The 20,239-nt window shown below is 46.0% G+C and overlaps 1 protein-coding gene across 5 annotated transcripts in view; it reads left to right on the top strand.

Moving 5' to 3' along the window:
* Positions 1 to 20,239, top strand: part of CRAMP1 (cramped chromatin regulator homolog 1) — a 44,689-nt gene that overhangs the window by 13,777 nt on the left and 10,673 nt on the right. For all 5 annotated transcript variants that reach the window (XM_068147010.1, XM_068147009.1, XM_068147008.1 and 2 more), the window contains exons 6-15: positions 1,497 to 1,545; positions 6,257 to 6,342; positions 7,061 to 7,184; positions 8,260 to 8,341; positions 9,350 to 10,615; positions 12,054 to 12,228; positions 15,425 to 15,606; positions 16,887 to 16,961; positions 18,200 to 18,281; positions 19,703 to 19,807. In XM_068147010.1, coding sequence (XP_068003111.1) covers positions 1,497 to 1,545; positions 6,257 to 6,342; positions 7,061 to 7,184; positions 8,260 to 8,341; positions 9,350 to 10,615; positions 12,054 to 12,228; positions 15,425 to 15,606; positions 16,887 to 16,961; positions 18,200 to 18,281; positions 19,703 to 19,807 — 2,226 coding nt within the window. The remainder of the gene's footprint in view (positions 1 to 1,496; positions 1,546 to 6,256; positions 6,343 to 7,060; positions 7,185 to 8,259; positions 8,342 to 9,349; positions 10,616 to 12,053; positions 12,229 to 15,424; positions 15,607 to 16,886; positions 16,962 to 18,199; positions 18,282 to 19,702; positions 19,808 to 20,239) is intronic.

Genomic DNA, 20,239 nt, shown 5'->3' with positions numbered 1-20,239 from the left:
AATGGACATGCAGCCTGCATTATCTGTTTGCTTCATTATTCCTGAAAACTAAGCAGTTCACTGTGTAAATGATATCTGCACTCACTGCTGCCTATGCAAGCACACTCTGGGATGGTGCCCTTCTCTAAGTTATTTTCTAAACCTTTACATATTGAACCTTGATGATGAAAAAGTATTGCAAATCATAATCAGAAATACCAACTTTACTGACCTACCAGGACAATTCTGGCCTTCTCAGTCCTGGAGGCTGGTTTTTCCCAGAAGAATGAGTGTAGACAGATGAATCTATGCCATACCAGTGCTCCCCCATTTTCTGGAAGTCAGTAAGTTATGTCAGCAAGATAACCTGAGCTTAGGCTTAGTACCATGTTCATCAAGTCATAGACTGGTTCAGCACAGACATCTGCAACTAGAACAGCTTGCTCAGAGCCCTGAACAACCTGAGCTGGAATGATTCCAGGGATGGGACACTGACTTTTTGTCTGTCTGTTCAAAGATCTCCAGTGTGTGAATTCATTTTGGAGAAGCAATTTTGAACTGTTTCATGACAAAGAAGGTGCAGAGGCAAGACAGATTGCATTGTCAGTAGAATTTAGTATTAGTGTTTCTTTCCTGTATCCACATCATGTCTTAAAAGCATCAACAGACCCTCCTTGCTATGCCTGAGAACAAGGTTTCACACAGTCACCATGGCAATGCATGCAAGCTCTGTGCTTCTGTCTTTTTATAACTTTGGTTCTTGGTTGTGTGTTTTACCTGCTGTCTCTTACAAAATTCTGGTCTCCAAGACCAAAGAGTTTAAGTAGCCAACCTCTCCACACCCAATTTGAGAGGTCAGCTGTGCAGCTCCATTTGGTTTTTTTTCCCTAATCTTGTGCTGTTCACCAAGTGCTGTCTTCCCAGAGGTTGAGATGACTTACTGGGAGCTAATGAGACAGGAAAACATGTCAGGAATATATCCAGCATTGCCAGAGGAGGTTAATTGCTCATTAAATAGATCTGGGCCTAGCTGTCATAGGGAATATTAAGCAAGCTAGCATATTGTCCCTGATAAAAATGTGCTGTCTAATGCTCAGAAGCAAAGTGTGGGTTACATATGCATTGTAGGGCTTTAGTTACTTTTGGGTATTGCATTCAGCACAGCTCTTCCATTGTGCTGTGCTGCCTTAGCAACAGAGGTTGAGCAGGAAGATGAGGAAGCTTTTTTGATACTGCAGTGTCAGATTAATGCCCAGCGATCCAAGATGACTGTAGCACCTAGACTGGGGTCATTTAATCCATGAGCAAAATGTAATTTGCACAGCAGGGATTGTGTAAATCTTGCACATTATGAAAGCAGAAGCTTTCTAGAAAGGCTATGTTACAGCTCACTTAGGGACATTAATCTTATGTGAGAATAAAGTGGAATAGCTTTGAAAACCGAGCAGGACACACAAAAAAGGTCATGACTGTGTTGCTTTAAATGCTAATTCCCTGTTGTCCCATTCCATGTAAAGGTATGGATGACAAGAATGCAGCTAAACTCAATGAGCTCATTCAAGCTGGGTAAGTAACAACTTCTTCCTGCCTCTTTTACCTTACATAAAATGGGTACTACTTCTGCCTTCCTATTTTTCACAAACTGGGTTTCCAGATGAGTTCCTTACAGTTTATGAACCTTTGATCTCCTGGGAGATACACTTTGTATGATGTGCTGTTGAGATGCAGGTCTTCAGTGTGCTGACTTGTGACATCACTTGTTCCTCCTTCTGTCAACTGCAAAGGTTGAAATGAGAAATTGTCTTTTACTTAGGAGTTTGTGCAATTAAGGAAAATCTCAGCAGTATGTTTATTTTCATCCAAGGAAAGTGTTTTTAAAGCAGATTGCTTCTTTAAATTGGCATTGCCAGTTAAAATGGGCCTGGGATAAAGTGTTTTTCCATACTGTTCTAAGTGTCTTTCAGAATTCTGGATTACAGGCAGGTGTCTTGCTCTGTGTTGTGCTGAAGAGCCTTTCTAATGCATCAGCCAAGTACACTAAGCCATAATAAAGATGAGTTTTAGCAAGCTGAGGTCAAGGGCTTTGCATGATTAAGGCCTTAGTTCTTCCAATTAATTGTTAATGATCTCTGTGAGGTGTAGGTGTTGATTCCATAAAAGCCAGCCTTCTAATGAGACATTTTGGAAACAGGAGGCCTGGCATTTGAAAATATAAATGCTAATCTTCTGACCATAAACTGGAGTGTACCTAACAGTCACATTCTTAGGCAGCTCAGCAGTAGGTGCTCTTGCACAGGTATTTTGTCTGCCAGGTGGAAGACACATCTTTGCTTCCCTTTTTGTCCTGCATCTCTTGCCACATGTGGTGGGCAAACTTTGTCAGTCAAGCAAAGTGTAGAGAAACAGGTTTCACATTTCCATCATCTTCACCACCTGGATGCCTGCACCATCTGAATGAATCTCCTGCATGTGTGGGGCAGCCTCCTGCCCCGTGCAAACTCATTGCATATAGCCCATTAAATTAAACTTCCCATCTTGCTTGAAGCTACAATCCTGTGATCCCCCCTGTTTTTAAGCAGGTCCTAGTTGAATTCCTAACACATTGCTTGCAAGTGTGGTGATACTCCTTTTCCTCAGAGTTCATTGTGCTTGGTAGGGCTTGGCACTATGTTGAAAGTCTTGAGTGAAAGTGAATCCAAAGTAATGAAAAATGAACGTGGATGATGCTGTTGATATTCTCCTGATGAAGGCAAACATTAGCTTCATTTAATGAGCAGGAAAGGTCAAGAGAGGCTATGGCTGTGAGGAGCTACTTGGCAATTCTCTGCAGGGTGGCTCAAGATGCTGGAGTTCCACATTCCAGTTCAGTGCTTGCTCTGCTTGTGTTGCACATCATCTCTGACCTTATGCAGTAATTACATGGTGTGTGGACAAACAAATGGCCCTCTGATGTGCTCCTAAAACAACATTTAAAGTCCTCCTAGCTGAGCTTAAAACCCAGGTCACAGATACTAAATAGTGTTGGAAATCTTAATCAATCAGCTGTTTTAAGTCATGCCAAAGTCTTGGTGTGTAATGGCCCTGGCTGGTCACGGGTGTTGAGGCCATTCACTGCTGTGTAGGTCTCTGTAGCTGTCTGCAGCATGTCAGTAACATGTAAGATCAGGCTAGTCTGTGGCCTTTGTTAGAGTTGTAGTTGAATGCATTTGGGATATTTTAGCAAATAGATCAAAGCTGAGATATCTGTAAATGCAAGGGGAGATAATAATCATGCTGTCAACTTAGGTAACTGGTCTGAGTAGTTGAGCATGCTCACGTCAGCACTGGCCCACAGGAGCTGCTTAAAGTTTTCACAGTCACTGAGGAGGGCAACCACGAAGCAAAACTTCCTTAAAACTTGCAGGGGATCTGAATCACTGAATCCAGTCCTTTGCTGCTGGTGTTTTTCATGAGAGCAGCACTAACATTGCTGGATTGTGTGATTGTTAGAGGGCAGAAGGGCTCTGCAGGGGGACCTCGACCGACTGGACAGATGGGCGGAGTCCAGTGGGATGGCACTCAACAAATCCAAGTGCTGGGTGCTGCACTTTGGCCACAGCAACCCCATGCAGAGCTGCAGGCTGGGGTCAGAGTGGCTGGAGAACTGCCAAACAGAGAGGGACCTGGGGGTGCTGATTGACAGCTGCCTAAACATGAGCCAGCAGTGTGCCCAGGTGGCCAAGAAGGCCAATGGCATCCTGGCCTGCATTAGGAATAGCGTGGCCAGCAGGAACAGGGAAGTCATTGTGCCCCTGTACTCTGCATTGGTTAGGCCACACCTTGAGTCCTGTGTCCACTTCTGGGCCCCTCAGTTTAAGAGGGACATTGAGACTCTTGAATGTGTGCAGAGAAGGGCAATGAGGCTGGGGAGAGGCCTTGAGCACAGCCCTGTGAGGAGAGGCTGAGGGAGCTGGGATTGTTTAGCCTGGAGAAGAGGAGGCTCAGGGGAGACCTCATTGCTGTCTACAGCTGCCTGAGGGGGGGTTGTAGCCAGGGGGGAGTTGGTCTCTTCTCTCAGGCAACCAGCACCAGAACAAGAGGACACAGTCTCAAGCTGTGTCAAGGGAGGTTCAGGCTGTAAGTGAGGAGAAAGTTCTTCCCAGAGAGAATTGTTGGCCATTGGAATGTGCTGCCCAGGGAGGTGGTGGAGTCCCCATCCCTGGAGGTGTTCAAGGGAGGATTGGAGGTGGCACTTGGTGCCATGGTTTAGTAGCCATGAGGTCTTGGGTGACAGGTTGGACTTGATGATCTTTGAGGTCTCTTCCAACCTTGGTGATACTGTGATTAGGATATGCAACCTGAAACCAAGATTCACAGGAGCATATCAGAGCTACTCAGAAACCTGTTTGAAGAAACTTAAGCCAAAGCTTTCTTGTTTTGCTTTGCTTTGCTTTTAGGAGTGAAACATTTTTATTGAACTTGGAATGTACAACTATATATTTAAAAAAAAACCCACCACAACACATTTGAGGAAATATTTTCTGGATATCTTTGTAATTCTGTAGGATTTGTGGATGAGTTTAAAAACCCCCAACCAGCTGTCACAAGCAATTAACAAAACGTTGTAAATACACACCAGCTAAAGACCAATACAGCTCAGGGCCTGCTAGCCTGGGTGAATTTGCAGTTTAGCTCCTACTTCAAGGTGCTTTAGTGGATTTGTGTGAGGCTACTGTGAAGCTTTTCCACTAGAACAGGGGGGAACTTCAGTCATGTCTTTGCTAAGCAAGGAAATAGTTGCACCACTTCTGATTGCTGTCATTGGAGGAACAAAGAGGACCATAATTGTGGCACGTTCATGCAGCAGCGTTGTCTCCGGTACAACTCCTCTATCACATTCCCTGACTTGATGTTTTCTAGTGGTTGGGTGCACTCATGCATCTCACCTCAACATGAGCTCTATAAAATTACTACAGTGAGCAAGCATTAGTGGAAATAGAGTAAATGCAGCTTTTATTGAATGCCTGTGGTGACAGGCAAAAGGTATTTGTTGTGAATCAGGGGGAGGTGTTAACTTCTGTGTTAACCCATGGAACAGGAAGAGAGGTTTCTAGGAGCAGTAGTAAAAGTTGAAGAGTTTTAGTCAGCTGGGTTTTCAGTTACTGTTCTTGGAGAAAGCCATGCTCCCTGGGCAAAGATATGGAATATGTACCTGGAGTCTGTATTTACTGCAAGTTCTCTAGATTCTGACAAATCCTTCAGGTTTTGTACCAGGCACATTTATACTGTACTGCTGCTTCTGCCTGCTTGCTGAGACTGAAATGGGGGCTTGTGAAGAAAAGTGGAGATTCTCCACCTAAAGATTCAGACCCAAGAGAGAAGTTGTCCAAACATAGACCAGCTAAATTTGAGAGCAGCTAACATATTTCTAGAAGAATTTCCTGTTCTCTTTAGTAGCTGAAGGCAGATTAATTTCCAGGTGGGCTTTGTCTCTTCTGGTATTCTCCCTGTACAGCCCCACAGCCTTATAGTCCTCCTGAGTGGTCTGGCCCTTCTTCCAGTGACTAACTTTCCTTTTCTCCCTGCATTGTAATCAAACCTCCCTATCCAGCCAGGCCTCTTCCCCAGTGACTCATCTCTTGGCAGATGGGGATGGCCTGTTCCTGTGCCTTCAGGACTTCCCTCTTGAGCAGTTCCAGCCTTCCTGGACTCCTTGGTCCTTCAGGGCTCCCTTCCAAGGGGTTCTGTCCACCAGTCTCCAAAACCCACTGGCAGTCCCAGGGGCAGCTCTGCTGCTCCCCATCTTCACTTCTCCCAGACCTGAGAACTCTCTCATTCATTATTGCTGTGCCTAAGACAGCCCCAACCATCACATTCCCCACCCAGTCTTTCTCTTCACAAACAGCAGGTCCAGCAGGTGCTTTCCCTAGCTGGCTCCCTCACCATCTGTTAGGAAGTTCTCTTCCACATGCTCTAGGAACCTGCAGGACTGCTTCTTCTCTGCTGTGTTTTATTTCCAGCAGACCTCAGGGAAGTTGAAGTCCTGCTGGAGGGCCAGAGGTCATGAGCTGTGTGTACATGTGTGGTGTGTTCACCAGCTCCTGTTAATGGTGCCTGCCATGAGCTGTGTGTACATGTGTGGTGTGTTCACCAGCCCCTGTTAATGGTGCCTGCCATGAGCTGTGTGTACATATGTGGTGTGTTCACCAGCTCCTGTTAATGGTGCCTGCCATGAGCTGTGTGTACATGTGTGGTGTGTTCTCCAGCCCCTGTTAATTCTTCTGTCCAACCTACCCAGGGCTACGACTGTTCGGTACAAAGGCAGAAACCTTCGTATCAAAGCTCCAATGTGCAGGGCCTTGAAGAAGCTCTGTGATCCAGATGGTAAGTAAGAGACACTGGAACCCCAACATTTTAACAGATTGTTGCAGAAATATGAGAGAGACTAGGCCTGTTCTGGTGTGTCCATCCCTGCTAGGGGAATTGGTGCCATTTGGCATTTGTGTTGGGCATAGACACATCCCTGTTATCTTACTTCCCTGTTTGCTTGTGTGAGCCCAGTAACTTTGGCAACACTCAGTTCTCTAAGTATTGGAGTCTTGAAGTCTGTTGCTAGCTAGATTGAAAAGGGAGAAGCTACTCCAGGCAACATGGCTGCTGCTTTTCCAGTTGTGCTTTCACCATGCCAGTGAATAAGCAGCAGTATATTCTTCAGCATGGAGCACTTCAGACTTTTTTTCCTCTTCTCCTGTTCAGCTGTGTCTGAAGTTCTCTTTATTTGTTTTCTTCCTTTCCCCCCAGTAATTAGAATCAATGCAGCTTAAACACTGTACCTGTTCAACATTTCCAACCAATTGATTTTTGACCCTGCTTGTTCAACTGGAAGCTCCAGTACACTGCAGTGGCCAAGGGAAAAATAAACATACTGGCCCAGGAGATAATGAAAGGGAAGCAGGCTCCACTGGTGGAGCTGAGCTGCCTAAGGTCTTCTGTAGGTGACACTGCTGTTTCCAGTGCTTTTGTTCCATGTAACTGAGTGTGCAGTGTTATGACAGAGTTGTCTTGCTTTGACCCATGCCCCTTGTGCTACACCTCCCTTCAGGTGTTAGTGATGAAGAAGACCAGAAGCCAGTACGTCTTCCTCTCAAGGTCCCTGTGGAGCTGCAGCCACGAAATAATCACGCGTGGGCTCGAGTTCAGAGTCTTGCCCAGAATCCACGGCTCAGGTAAGGTGGAACTGATTGTGGTACTCACAACAGGGAAATGTACAAGCAGCATTCTAGCATCTTCCTCTCTTCAGGGTCCTCTTTGCCAGCTGGGCAGTCCACATTGGATAGTGCAGTTTGTATTTACTCTGAAGGCTTTGTCCCAGCCGAGTGCATGGCTGTTGTGAGCATGAGATCCCAGACTTGAAAATTAGCTTAATATTGCTGCTCTTGGTGTCTTTTAATTTGACTAATGACAGGAGCTTCTAGAGCTAGAGATTAGTACACTTTGTGCCCCTTGCAGTGTGCTCTGACAGCTGGGTTTAAGTGCAATGGAGATAAGCAGCACTAGTTGTAAAAAATATATTGAATGTCCCACAAGACAGAGGCACAGGAATGGGAAGTAAACTCATGGTCAGAGATGCCTGCAAGCAAGACTGAACATTTCAGGTGCAACACAGAGGTGCTAGCAGAAAGGAAGGTGTTTGAAACAACAGCACCAACTACACTGCACAAGGAGGACATAAAGTTACGATGTCATCAGTGGCTGTTCAATCAAGCACTTACATCTAGTCAAAAACGTGGGGCAGAAAACATGAGGCCTCTGTGCTGTTGATTGTGCTTTCAGGTGGAGTACTGCGGTTTGGTGAGCAAAGATCATGCAGAGAGGCTAGCAAGGATTTTTAGCATTAGGTTTATTCTGTAAAGTGCTTTGAGAGCAAAAAGTAAATATTTGTGGTGGCTTTGTGCCTTCACTGCACTTCTGCAGTTTACCTGAGTCTTGTCATCTCTTCCTATCCTCTTCCATCAGGAGAAACTGGTATCTTGACTCATGGCAACCAGATTTATCTGATAAGCTTCTAGATCTTTCTCAATGGTGTTATCTAGATTATTACAGTTGTGGGATGACATGTTTCTGGTTTTGTTTTTTTCCCCTTGGCCTGTTTGTTTTTCTTCTTTTAGTATTGATAGGTGAGTTCTCTCTGCTTGTATTGCAGAATGCCACTTCTCTAAATTCCCTTGCTGGCATCAGGGCTGTGATTTGAATTTCTGCTGACCTTTCTCTGTTCCCTTGCCTTGTTTCTCCTGCTTACAGGATGATTGTGGAGTTACACCGTAAGGTCTCCAGCCTCATCGAGTTCCTGAAGCAGAAATGGGCTCTCCATGAAGTGCGTATGGTATCCTCCTTCTGCTCAGCTGGTTCTGGGGGCTGTGTCCTAGGAGCAGTTCTCTTCCTATTCTAAATTAATTTTTGCAATGGATCTGTGATCCTACCTCATACATTTACCAGCCCATGCTTAGGAAAGGTAGAGGTCAGTATCTCAGTGTCAACCTTTCATGGGAAATGCCATTGTACTCCCCTTGCAACTCAACTCCCCTCAGATCCCCTGCAAAGCTGTCAGCAGTAAAGGGAGCTCCTTGCCTTTATTCTGTTTCCTTAAGCAGTGAGTGTAGTCTGTCCTGTTACAGATGTGTGACCACCACAGAAGCCTGGGTAATGACCAACTACTTTGTTTCCAGGTTCAGCAAAGAGATTAAGGACAGATCTTCCTACTTGCTCCATGCAGCTCAGCAAATGAAGGCTTAAGCTTCTTGTCTCAGTAGCTCTGCTGCCTGTTACCTATCTGTACAGTCTGAGCCATACAGCTTTAGAGATAGCCCTTACCTCTGACCTTTGAACCATGGAGTAGAGGGATTTGTGAGTTAACAGCCATTCTGTTCTGATGACTGGTATGCTATCTCCTGGGTTTGGTCCTTTAATTCAGGCTTTTTACTTTGAGAACCTGGAAGTAGTAACAGCACAGCGCTGGAAATGTCAAAACAGGTGAGGTGAAGGTTACTGCTCAGGAAGGGGAGTCTCTTGCTGTGCAGTGACATTAGGGTTTTGTGTCTTTGGGGTTTTTTGAGGTATCTTGGTGGGATTTTTGTACAATTACATTGGTGCATGAAGCAGAGAGAAGTAATTTTGCCTGGAACAGAGATAGTGTTTGTAGCAGGTCGTCATCATAGCCTTTACCACCACAAAAGGACTTCATTTCTCATCATGCAGTCTTGGTACCTGTGCCGAATAGAGAACATGTCCTTGACCAGCTACTTTTTGGGGGGGTTTAACTTGCAAAGTAGGCTACCAGGTGCTCATTTGGAAGGGGCAGAAGGCTGTTGTGTCCTTGACACATCTCTTTCAGCGTAAAACACTAGAGGAACGGCAGCTTCAAGACTCCAGAGATTCGGAAACACGAGGCAGCTTCTCGGAGGAGAAGGCAATGCTCCATCTCTTCCCAGGAGAGAATTGCACTCTCACTCCACTGCCTGGGGTAGCCAGAGTGGTCCACTCCAAGGCTTTCTGTACAGTGCATTGGCAAGAAACTGGCAAATGCAAACAAAACACGAAGGACTCTCACTTACTACCCCCTGCACAAATCCTGGGCATACAGAGTGGTCAGGGGACAGCGAGGGGACAGCTAAAGTATGCACGGGGAACAGAAGGTAAGGGTGTTGGAAGGGCAGAGAGTACAATGGAGTCAAGCAAACCCTCTCAGCCCACAGCTGAAGTTTCTGCAGGCACTGAAGATGGCACCCCAGAGCCCAGCCTGGTGGAAGGAACAGCTTCACATCTTGGCATCACTAATTCTCTCCAAAAAGTGTCTTCTGGACTTCAGGATCCAGGAGGTAACCATGAAAAGCTGAGCTCAGTGGCCTTCTGTGTGGAGGGCAGGGAGGGCCAGGCTAGTGACCAAGCAGCTGTGCTCCCATCATGCAGCACAGCTTGCGGTTGCAGTAAGATCCCTGATGTGGAGGAACTCTCTCTGCTCGATCCCTTCCCGCGGTACATGAAGTCCTGTCAGGACCTGATTGTCCCAGAGAAATGTTCTTGCACGGACAAACTGCACGGGAAGGACTCTGCTTCAGCAGCTGGTGATACTTCTCCTGTGGCTTTTCCAAGTGGGAGAAGCGCAGAGACATCTGACTCCTCTTCACAGCTACTGAGAAGTGGCATGGCTTCACCTGTCAGTGGCCCATCCAGATGTGAAACTCAGGGTAGCCACGGCCAGAACCAGCAGCTTGATGCTTGTACCAAGGATATAACAGATGCAGTAATGGAGGATTCTCAAGAGAAGCTGGGCTCCTCGTTTCCACCTCCACCTCAGGGACAATCTAGTACAAAGTCTCTCAAGGATGACCCAAACCGGCTCTCTCAGCAGGTTAGAGAAGAAGGATGGAGTCTACGAACTTCTGAGAGCCTTACCCTGGCTGAAGTCTACCTCATGATGGGCAAACCGAACAAGTTGCAGCTGGAATATGACTGGTTGGCTGTCTTGGAGCCAGAAACCCAGGATGCTAGGGAGCAGACATCTGAGTCAAGTGCTGTTCCTGCATGTACCACCTTTCACAAGCAGAAACTCCTAAACTGCCTTTTAAAACTCATCTCTACTGAAGTCAATCCCAAACCAGTAAGTAGCTCTTGTTCATGCTTCAGGTGCTAAACTGTTATTTAATCTGGGAAACAATTGCCCAGTTGTGTTTTTGTAGTAAATCAATGACTAGCCTTGTCAAGATCTTCCTGTCTTTAAAAACACAACCCCCCTGAAAACAACCCAACCCAGCTTGCTGGAGAGTGGACTTCTCAGGGGTGCTGCATTTGCTTTCCACACCACCTCGCAGCTCCTGGTTTGCTGTTAGTCTCAGTGGTGTTACAGTGAGTATTTCATGTGACTGCTGAAAAGATGAGTCATGAGGTTAGGTTAGGTAAGTGCCTTCTGTTCTCTCTCAAGTTCATAAACCTGTTAAAGTAGTACAATGCCACTGAAAGCCACAGGAGCTCTCTCAGATAGGTGCCGTATCGTGCACTCCAGTAAAAAGAGGTAACACAACCTTTTATTTGTCAAATCCCACTTCGTGCTCACTGTTTCAGAAAGAGAGACACTTCTCTTGCAGCAATGAACATTGTGGGACTTGAGAGACATTCAGGAGGCCAGGCTGGTATTTACTGTCTGACAGAAAATGCTGCAGGCTTTCTGCAAGTTAGGTCTTTCCGATCCTCTGCATCAAATGGTGGAAGGAACCATTACATTTTTGCCACAAGACACTTCAGGAGAGGAAGAGTTGATTCCTTAGATCCTTGCTGTGTTCTGAAGCTGACACATAGTGAAGCCAAGATGGCCAGTGGCCAGCTGTTGTGGCTCTTTGCTTCAGATGAAGATAACCAGCACAAACCACACCACAGCAAATCACACTGCAGTCAGGTGTGGGTGGAAATCTTAGGCCTCTGGTTGCACACAGATCCCTCAAAAAGGGAGCATTGCCTAGAAAAGGGTTTAAGAAACTTCAGGAAATAACTGTATGGGCATGGAAAACAGTGAAGCACCTTGGCTTGTGCCTCCTGTTATTGCTGTATCAGTGTGAGATGGGAGAAGTGAGGGAACTAAATTCAGATCTATTGCTCTCTACCTAATTAGAGTTGAGAGCAAAGTATTTTTATCCAGGTATGCTGCTAATCAGAGGAGGATCCTCTGGAACTAGAGCTTGTGCAAATGAGTTTTGCACTGAATTAAAACCAACATCTTTTCCATTACTGTGACATATTTCAGTGTTTACCTTTTTTAATGTCTCTTTTGAAATGCTTGCCCTGGGCTGGCCCAGCACACTGTGTGCAGTTTGAGGCTTGACTTGTCTGTGGCAGAACTTGGTGCTACCAAGCCCGTGATGTTTAACACTGCTGAATGCACAGAGGGGAATCTCAGCTGCCCACTACCCCCATCCAGGGGTTTTGGTTTTACTGGTTAAAAAGTGGTGTGTCAGATGGGTTTTGTTAGGCTTCCTCATCAGGCTGAGTCTGGCAGTGTGTGGGGCAGCAGCACTGGATTGATTTAACGTTGGGTCCATTTTCAGACACCAGAGATGAGCTCTGTTGCCACGTCGCCTATAAAGCCTGCTCAAGAGGAGCAGTCCCTGACTCCTCCAGGAAAGGTGATTGCCATCAGCACCAGGAGTCCAGGCTGTGCAAGAAATCAGGCTGCCCTTCGCAACAAGGCTTTTTCTCCTGGTGCTGCCTCCAGCTCCTCAGGTGAGTAGTTACAAAATGCCTTTTCAAGAGCTCAGACCCCATGGGGGCTGCATCCCAGTGGTGTAATGCTGGGAAAATGGGTGTTCCTGCTCTTGGAACTTGACTGCTTAAGAACATTAGTACCATGTGTTAACTTGCTTTAAAGCTGTCCCAGATTGAGCTGGAGTTGACAATCCAGGAGAACTCAAAAGTCACAGGAGATGCTGGCATTTGTTAGGAGCTGGCTGATACAAGGTGTGGGATCTCGAGAGAGCAAAGGCTTACTTACACCTTACACCAAATACATGGTGCAAAGCTTGGTGATAAAATAATTACTGGGCATTTTCAGCACCATTCTGCCATTCAAGAACAGGAATGATGATGAGTTGCCTTTCCTTTTAACAGAAGGTACAGCTGCTGTGGCTTGTGAGCCCCAGTGTGCAGACCAAGAACACCAGCTTGAGTTTTCAGTCCAGTTGCACCTTCCAGCAAATGATTTATGACTTCAGAAAAATCTGTGACAATGTCAGGGTTACTTGGAACAATTGTGATTCTTCTTACACTGCCATTTTCACACCCATGCTTTAAGAAGCACTGGGCCATAAGCTGTTTTTAACTGATGCTGTAAACCACACTTGTGCTCTGTGTGGTTTTTGTTTTTAAATGGCATTACAGCAATTTCATCTTTGTCTAAAGCTTCATTGTGCTTACTGACAGAAACAAAGGTGTAGTTATCTAGTAAAAAGCCAATGATTCAATAGATCAGAGATTAAATCATTATATTTCAATATTTCAGTGAGCTATCCAGCTTTGAAGGAATGGGTTGTCCAGGGAGGTGGTTGGGGCCCCGTCCCTGGAGGCGTTTAAGATCAGGTTGGATGAGACTCTGGCCAGCCTGATCTAGTGTGGGGTGTCCCTGCCCATGGCAGGGGGGTTGGAATTAGATGATCCTTGTGGTCCCTTCCAACCCTGATTGATACTATGATACCTTTGTAAATCATACTTGCAAGTAGAATCAAACTTCTTTAGCTCACCACTTTCACCTTCTTGAGCTTGTGCCTTATGCTTCCCTAACACTCTGGTAATCCGTTCTGAAGCATTTGATTAAGGGCAAGGACCATCCACTGAGGATACCATACAGAAACAAGAAGAAGGTTAACACTTTGTATGTGATCCCCCAGAAACAGATAGCTGTCCTGTTTACAGAGAACTTCACAGATGAAACCCAATGCAGTTGTCTACATTTAGTCTTTGATTCACACCAGTGAACTGCAGCTAGGGCTGCACAGCGCTGTGGTTGAACACATTACAATGAGGCACCCAGCCTTTAGTGCAAAGTCAAGCAGTGATAAACACAGGTTATGTGTTCCTGCTTTTGTACAGTGCCAAACTGTCTTCAGCTGAGCTGTTTGGTTCGTGGAAAGGAGCAGCAGCAGTGTGTTGAGCACAACAATCCAGGTAGTTCATCAGTTTAGCTTCCCAGCAGTTCTGCCCAGGGTAAGGCACTCAGCAGAGGCCTCAGGTAATGGCATTCCAGCAGGTCAGATACCTGAGCAAGTCTGATAGCTTCACCTTAAGTTGTGTCATTTTGGTAGATAAACTGAATTCCTTTGTTTCAGCCCTGCTGAGTTCTGTATCTGAAGTAGGGTTGTTTGTGGTCTGGATTGCAACCTTCAGCATGCAGTAATTGTCCAGCCTCTTTGTGTGCTCACCCACAGAGCTCTTGACTGGCTGCAGCAGTTTGGCTCTTGGAAAGCAAACTGCTAAGTTGGTTTTGTTGATGACCCTTCCAGGGGCATTCCCTCAAACTTTGGTCCTGAGTCCACCTGGGTGCTCTATGCTTTTTCATCTTTTGGGTTTCTTTAGTTAAATTGATCTGTCCACTCTAGAAGTACTGAAAGTGCTGACAGACTGACAGCTCCACAAAAGCCACACAGGTAGGTGGAAAGACAATAAAAAGAGGATGAAAAGAGTCATGCAAAGAGACTTGGGAAAAGTGAGGCAACATCACCTGTAGTGCATAAAATGCCATCATGTAATCAGAGCTGCATCCCTTGATTACTTAATTTTAAAGCTAATACTGTGTGTGTTATTAACAGTTCTAACTCCTGTCAGATTCTGTGTTGTTCTGCATTTAATTGTTTTTAGATACCTTGGCACAGGGTAATTTTAAGTAATGTTTGGAAAAACAGTAGAGCCTAGAGCAGCAGGGTGGAGGTGGCAACTTTGTCTTGTAAGTAGGAGTATAACAAAACCTGCAGTTTTGTTTACCAGGTGAAGTTCAGTGTTTGTCAAAGTGCTTCTAGAATGCTGTTGTATATCCCTGCCCCTGCATTAGTGTGGCCCAGGCTGGTGCTGGGTTGTCTTACTGCCCAGGGAGGCAGCAGGCATGACTAAGAGTTGTTACCCACTTGACTTCTTCCCTCTCTGGGTGAGTCAGGAGCCTGCTGCCTCCCAGCTGAAATCTGCAGCCCATCAGCAGAGGCTTGAGCCCTGTGCCAAGTGTGGGAGCAATGCGAGTGTGACAGTAGCTGTCACTGTGTGTTGTGACGAGGCCCAGCCATATATGTGCAGTGAATACTGCTGTGGGAGAGAGGCAGGTACACTTCTGGGCTATCTCAGAATGACCTGCTAACAACACTGGTTTTCATCCTAGCTGGGTGCCTGCAGAGTGGGCACAGCACTGTGAGATTCACCAACGGGTTTTTTAAGCCCCAATGTAGATGGAGAAGTTCTCCTCAGACCAGATGCCATTATTTCAAGGTGCCAAATATATTTCTAAGACAATCTGTCTTATGGAAGGTCTTTTGCCAAACTGACCCTTGCTGGTTCATGTCTCTGTCACCAGAATCATTTTATTGGGGTTGCACTTTGAATCACTACAGGGAAGGGGTGGGGGGGTTGTAATTAAAACATAAACAGTGTCGGATGAGTCTCTGTTTGTATTATCTACCCCTCCCAAAGGAATGATGTTCAGTGGGAAGGGCCCTCAGGTATTTCAACAAGAGAAATTGTTTAACAAGGTCTGTGTGAGGCTTACATTCTAGTTTCTATAGTAGCATAAAACTGCTTTGAACTCTCTTCTTCCAAGGATTTCGAGTCAAGGGAACGTTTGCAGTGTCCTTGCGAAGCCGGTAACTGCTGTCAGTGTGCAGGTGAGAACTGGAGAGCTCGTGCTTTGAGATCACCACAAGCTGTTTCCATTTAAATCTTCTAGGTTTGAGAAACCTCCCTAGACCTCTCTTGGTGGCTGGTCCTTCAAATTCTGGAAGCACTGATGCTGATGGTGGACTCTTTGCAGTTCCTACAACTCTGCCGCCCAACAGCCGCCATGGGAAACTCTTCCTGCCTAGCAAAGAAGCAGAGCTGACCTTCCGGCAGCACCTGGACACAATCAGTGTAAGTGAGGTGACTGAAAGAGAAGTAGCTCATTGTGCCTGTGGTACAGGGTACTTTGGCTTGTCAGAAAGTATGAGCTTCCCTGGGAAGCTGTGCCTCTAGTGATGTTCAAGCATAACACTGTAAGAGCTGAAACTAGTCAGATTTTGACTGCATAACTATGTTTTGAAGTGAGATTGCCTCTTCAGACCTGAAAGCCATCATGCACCCCACAGAACTGTTCTGCTCTATAGGTTTAGCAAAATCTCTCCTTAATACAACCTCACTGCTGTATGCAATTCAGATGCTCACTTTTACGTACACGATCTCAGGAACAACTTCATAGCAAGCTACAGTAAGTAAGTAGTGGGGAGGAAGCTTTCTTGCCACTTGCCTCAGAGTAGTTCCAAAGAATGGGTATCAATATAGTGACAGGCACTTGAGGCCAGCAGGAACAGGGAAGTCATTCTGCCCCTGTACTCAGCACTGGTTAGGCCACACCTGGACTACTCTGTACAGTTCTGGGGCCCTCAATTTAAGGAGGACATTGAGATTCTTGAATGTGTCCAGAGCAGGGCAGCAAAGCTGGGGAGGGGTTTGGAACACAGCTCTATGAAGAGAGGCTGAGAGAGTTGGGGTTGCTTAGCCTGGAGAAGAGGAGGCTCAGGGCAGATCTTATTGCTGTCTACAACTACCTGAAGGGAGGTTGTAGCCAGGTGGGGGTTGGTCTCTTCTCTCAAGCAACCAGCACCAGAACAAGAGGACATAGCCTCAAGCTGTGCCAGTGGAGGTTTAGGCTGGCTGTTAGGAAGAAGTTCTTCATAGAAAGAGTTACTGGCCGTTGGAATGTGCTGCCCAGGGAGGTGGTGGAGTCCCCATCCCTGGAGGTGTTTAGGAAGAGACTGGATGGGGTGCTTGGTGCCATGGTTTAGTTGATGAGATGGTGTTGGGTGATAGGTTGGACTTGATGATCTTGAATGCCTTTTCCAGCCTGGTTTTATTCTATTCTATATGACACAGATAGATATAGATAGAGCCATAAAGTAAGCATATTTTATATACATATAAGGCTTTCTCCCCAGGTTGTGGGATGTGTAGAAAAGAAAAGAGGAAAAATCCAGCTGTTGCTGGTGGGAAATGTTTATACTTTAGCAGAAAAACATGTTCTGCTGACTGAACCAGAACTCAGTATTTTAGTAAATAGTTACAATTTCATTGAAAAACAGAGTCTGGGGGGATATGATCTATTCTGTGTCTGCATGCTTAAAGGGCTTCCTAATGCATTTCCTGTTCTTGTCCAGATGCAGTCGGACTTCTTCTTGCCAAAGCCAAGGAAGCTACGGAACAGGCACTTGAGGAAGCCCTTAGTAGTACAGGTCAGAATCCTTTGCACACTGAAAAATGACTGCATGGCTTCTGCAATAGGTAGCAGTGAGGCCACAGGGACTTGTACCTAACTGAACTAAAATCTGAGCTTCTGCACGCATCCACTGGAAAAGCAAACTGAACATGGGAAGGAGCAAGTGTTTTAATCTGTATTTGCAACCAGCCATGTTCTAGTCCCTGTATGAAGGAGGGCAGCAAGAGTAGTAGTTGGGGGGAAAAAAGTCAAAAAGAGCCCCTCTGCTGAAAGTAGGTTCTGCTGTTTGAGCCTGGTAGTGATGTGCAAAGCAGCCTGTTCATGTGCTAATCCTGATGTGTCAGTGCTGGGCCTGTTCATGTTACTGCCACAAGATCTCATTTTAGATACTTCTTCATGCTTCCTACTCACTAGTGGCTGTTCAGCTGGGGTGGGTATAAAGCCCTTTTGTGAAACAAAACATTGTTTGAGAGAACAAGGAATTCTGGGAAAAAAATGGGACTTGGAAGAGGCAGCTTGCTGTCATGGAACTGAGGTGGCAGGTGGGCATCAACCTCCTCTAGGTTGCTCTGATAACCCTACAAAAGGGCACCTGCTGCTGTGAAACCACGGGCAGGTGGGAGAGCAGACAAGAAATGTATGTTTCAAGAAACATACAAGAGTACAAGAAATGCAGAAAAAGTACAAGAAATCTAAACCCAAAATGATGGAACCTTGCTAGGGGAAAGCAAAGTTTCCAAGTGTCAATAATACCCATTTGTCTCTTCTGCTCTGTGTGGGAATAGGAAAGCAAGAAATTACATTTGGACTGTTTTTCACTGCTGAGATCCTCTGCTCTGTGCAATTCCATTTAGTTCAGGAGTTGCCAAGCACACAGAGCTGCCTCCTTAATTCATACTGGTTTAATGGTAAGGCAAGATCAGTTTGCACACAGGCAAGATCCTGTCCTTCAGTTTACTGCTATACTTCTGTGGGAGATCTGAAAATGACTGCTTGTCTGATCAGAAAGGAATATAGCTCTAGCTAGCATTTCCCTGAATTTCCCTTTATAGGAGGTAGAGAAAACCATGTGAGCCTTGTTGCTTCTCCCTCAAGATTACACAGACCTTACCAGTGTCTATTGTGTGATAGTCAGGTCATGTAAATACCCTGCTTATTCTGGAAGGCATCATGAACTTCTGTGCCTTAAAAAAGAGCTTCAGCCTGTGTTCTGTCTTAAATATGTTTTGGTTTTCTCTTGTTTCTCTCACCTAGAGAACACTGCTCCCCAGGCCTTCTGGAAATCCGTCCCAGCACGTCTGTTCCTTTTCTATCTTATCCAACTCATCCATTACAGGTGGGTCTGATTATCTTACTGCACTTCTCTGCTGCCAGGAGATGGACCAGAAAGTGTAATAACCTTAAAACTGTATAAAGGACTTGTTTCTAAAGAGAGGAAAACAGGCTTGGAAAGCCACACATCATTTTACCTGTTACTCAAGTCACTTCCTACAGGATGATGGAGTTCTTTTCCTGGATCATTGTGACACAAGTCATGGTGATGACATAAACTTTTCTCCTTCTATTTCACAGTATGGAAAGCAGGAAAGAGTAAGGAATTCTCTACAAAAAGACAAGTTTGTGGACTAAATCATTTAAACAGTACTTTCTTTTGTCCTATAGGGTGTGGTAATTTGTATGGCTTAGTTCTAATGCCTTTTCCTAGCACCTGGAGTGACAGTACACTCAATATACTGCCCACTTGTCCTTTTCTGCTCAGACACTGTTGAGTGCAATAGTAATGCATCCCACATCTCACAGCATGAGACCTGAGTCATAGAATGGTGGGGGCTGGAAGGAAGCCTCTGGAGAGCATCAGTCCAACCCCCCTGCCAGAGCAAGGTCACCCAGGGCAAGGCACACAGGAACAGATCCAGATAGGTCTTGAAAAGTCTCCAGAGAAGGAGACTCCATAACCTCTCTGGGCAGCCTGCTCCATGGCTCCAGCACCCTCACCCCAAGGTAGTTTTTCATTGTGTTGAGGTGGAACCTCCTGGGTTCCAGTTTGTCTGTTGTCCTTCATCCTGTCACAGGATACCACTGAGAAGAGCCTTGCCCCCTACCCTTCAGATATTCATGAATATCAGTAAGATCCCCTCTAGGTCTTCTCTTTTCCACACTAAACAGCCTCAGGTCTCTCAGCCTTTCCCATCAGACAGATGTTCCAGACCCTTCATCAATCTCATAGCCTCTGTAGGACACTGTAATACATCCCTGTTCATCTTGATCTGGGGAGCCCAGAGCTGAACACAGTACTCCACGTGTGGTCTCATCAGGGCAGAGGGGCAGGAGAAGCTCCCTCAACCTGCTGGCCACACTTGTTTTAGTGCACCCCAGGAGACCACCACCTTGGCCTCAAGGGCTCATTGCTCTCCCATGGATAACTTCTTGTCCACCAGGACTCCAAGGCTCTTCTCCAGGGAGCTGCTTCCCAGCAGATCAGCCCCTAACCTGTACTGGTGCAGGGGATTGTTCCTCCCTAGGTTATCTTCATTGAAAATACTGAAAGCAGCTCCTGTAACACAGCAAGTGTGGGGTTTTGTCACACACTGGTTAATTTGTGCTACTATTTCAAGTCTGTTTCATCAACTCCATTGCTCTGCATTCCTGGAGCTTGCTACTGCCTCGAATGTGCTTGCCTCCACTGCATTCTGTTGTGCTCTGCTTTAAGGATGTTCAGTTTCAGTTGCTTGAGAAGTGTTCAATCCTTCCCTGTAGGGAGAGGCTCCTTTCGGCCAATCCAGTCCTCACTGACTAAAGCTGCTGTTTCTCGTCCAATTGTGCCCAAAGTTCTTCCAACACAGGCTACCAACCATCTGTCTAGTAAGTAATGTGTTAAACAGCACAAGAGCCATGGTCTGGTGTGGTCTGCATGGTGTTCCTTGGTGGGGGCTGCTGCTGTGCAAGGTGCAAACCAGCTGCACCAGCTGTACTGCGCTTCCTGCAGAGCAGGAGCAGTCGGTGGGGAACATTCTCAGCTGGCTTCCTTCCCTGTGCCTGACCTGCAGGCAAAGCAAGGGATTTCTAACCAAAGCTGAGCACTTTGTGATGTGTTGTAAGATGGCCTTGGGAAAAGGGGTTGTGACATATTTGAAAGAAATTTGAAAGCAGGATATCTGCTGATCTGGAATTAGGAATTCTCCACAAAAAAGCCAGACCAGCGTACCCCAAGCAAACAATGGTTTGCAACCAAAGAACAGGTCCCTTAATTAGAATGATCAGTGAGGTGAAGACAGTGACTGCCTCAGTTCTGCA

This window comes from Melanerpes formicivorus, unplaced genomic scaffold, assembly GCF_026170545.1.
Source record: "Melanerpes formicivorus ecotype bairdi unplaced genomic scaffold, bMelFor1.0.p_v2 SCAF_14, whole genome shotgun sequence".
NCBI classification, from domain to species: Eukaryota; Metazoa; Chordata; class Aves; order Piciformes; family Picidae; genus Melanerpes; species Melanerpes formicivorus.
This window is presented reverse-complemented; position numbering and strand designations above follow the sequence as displayed.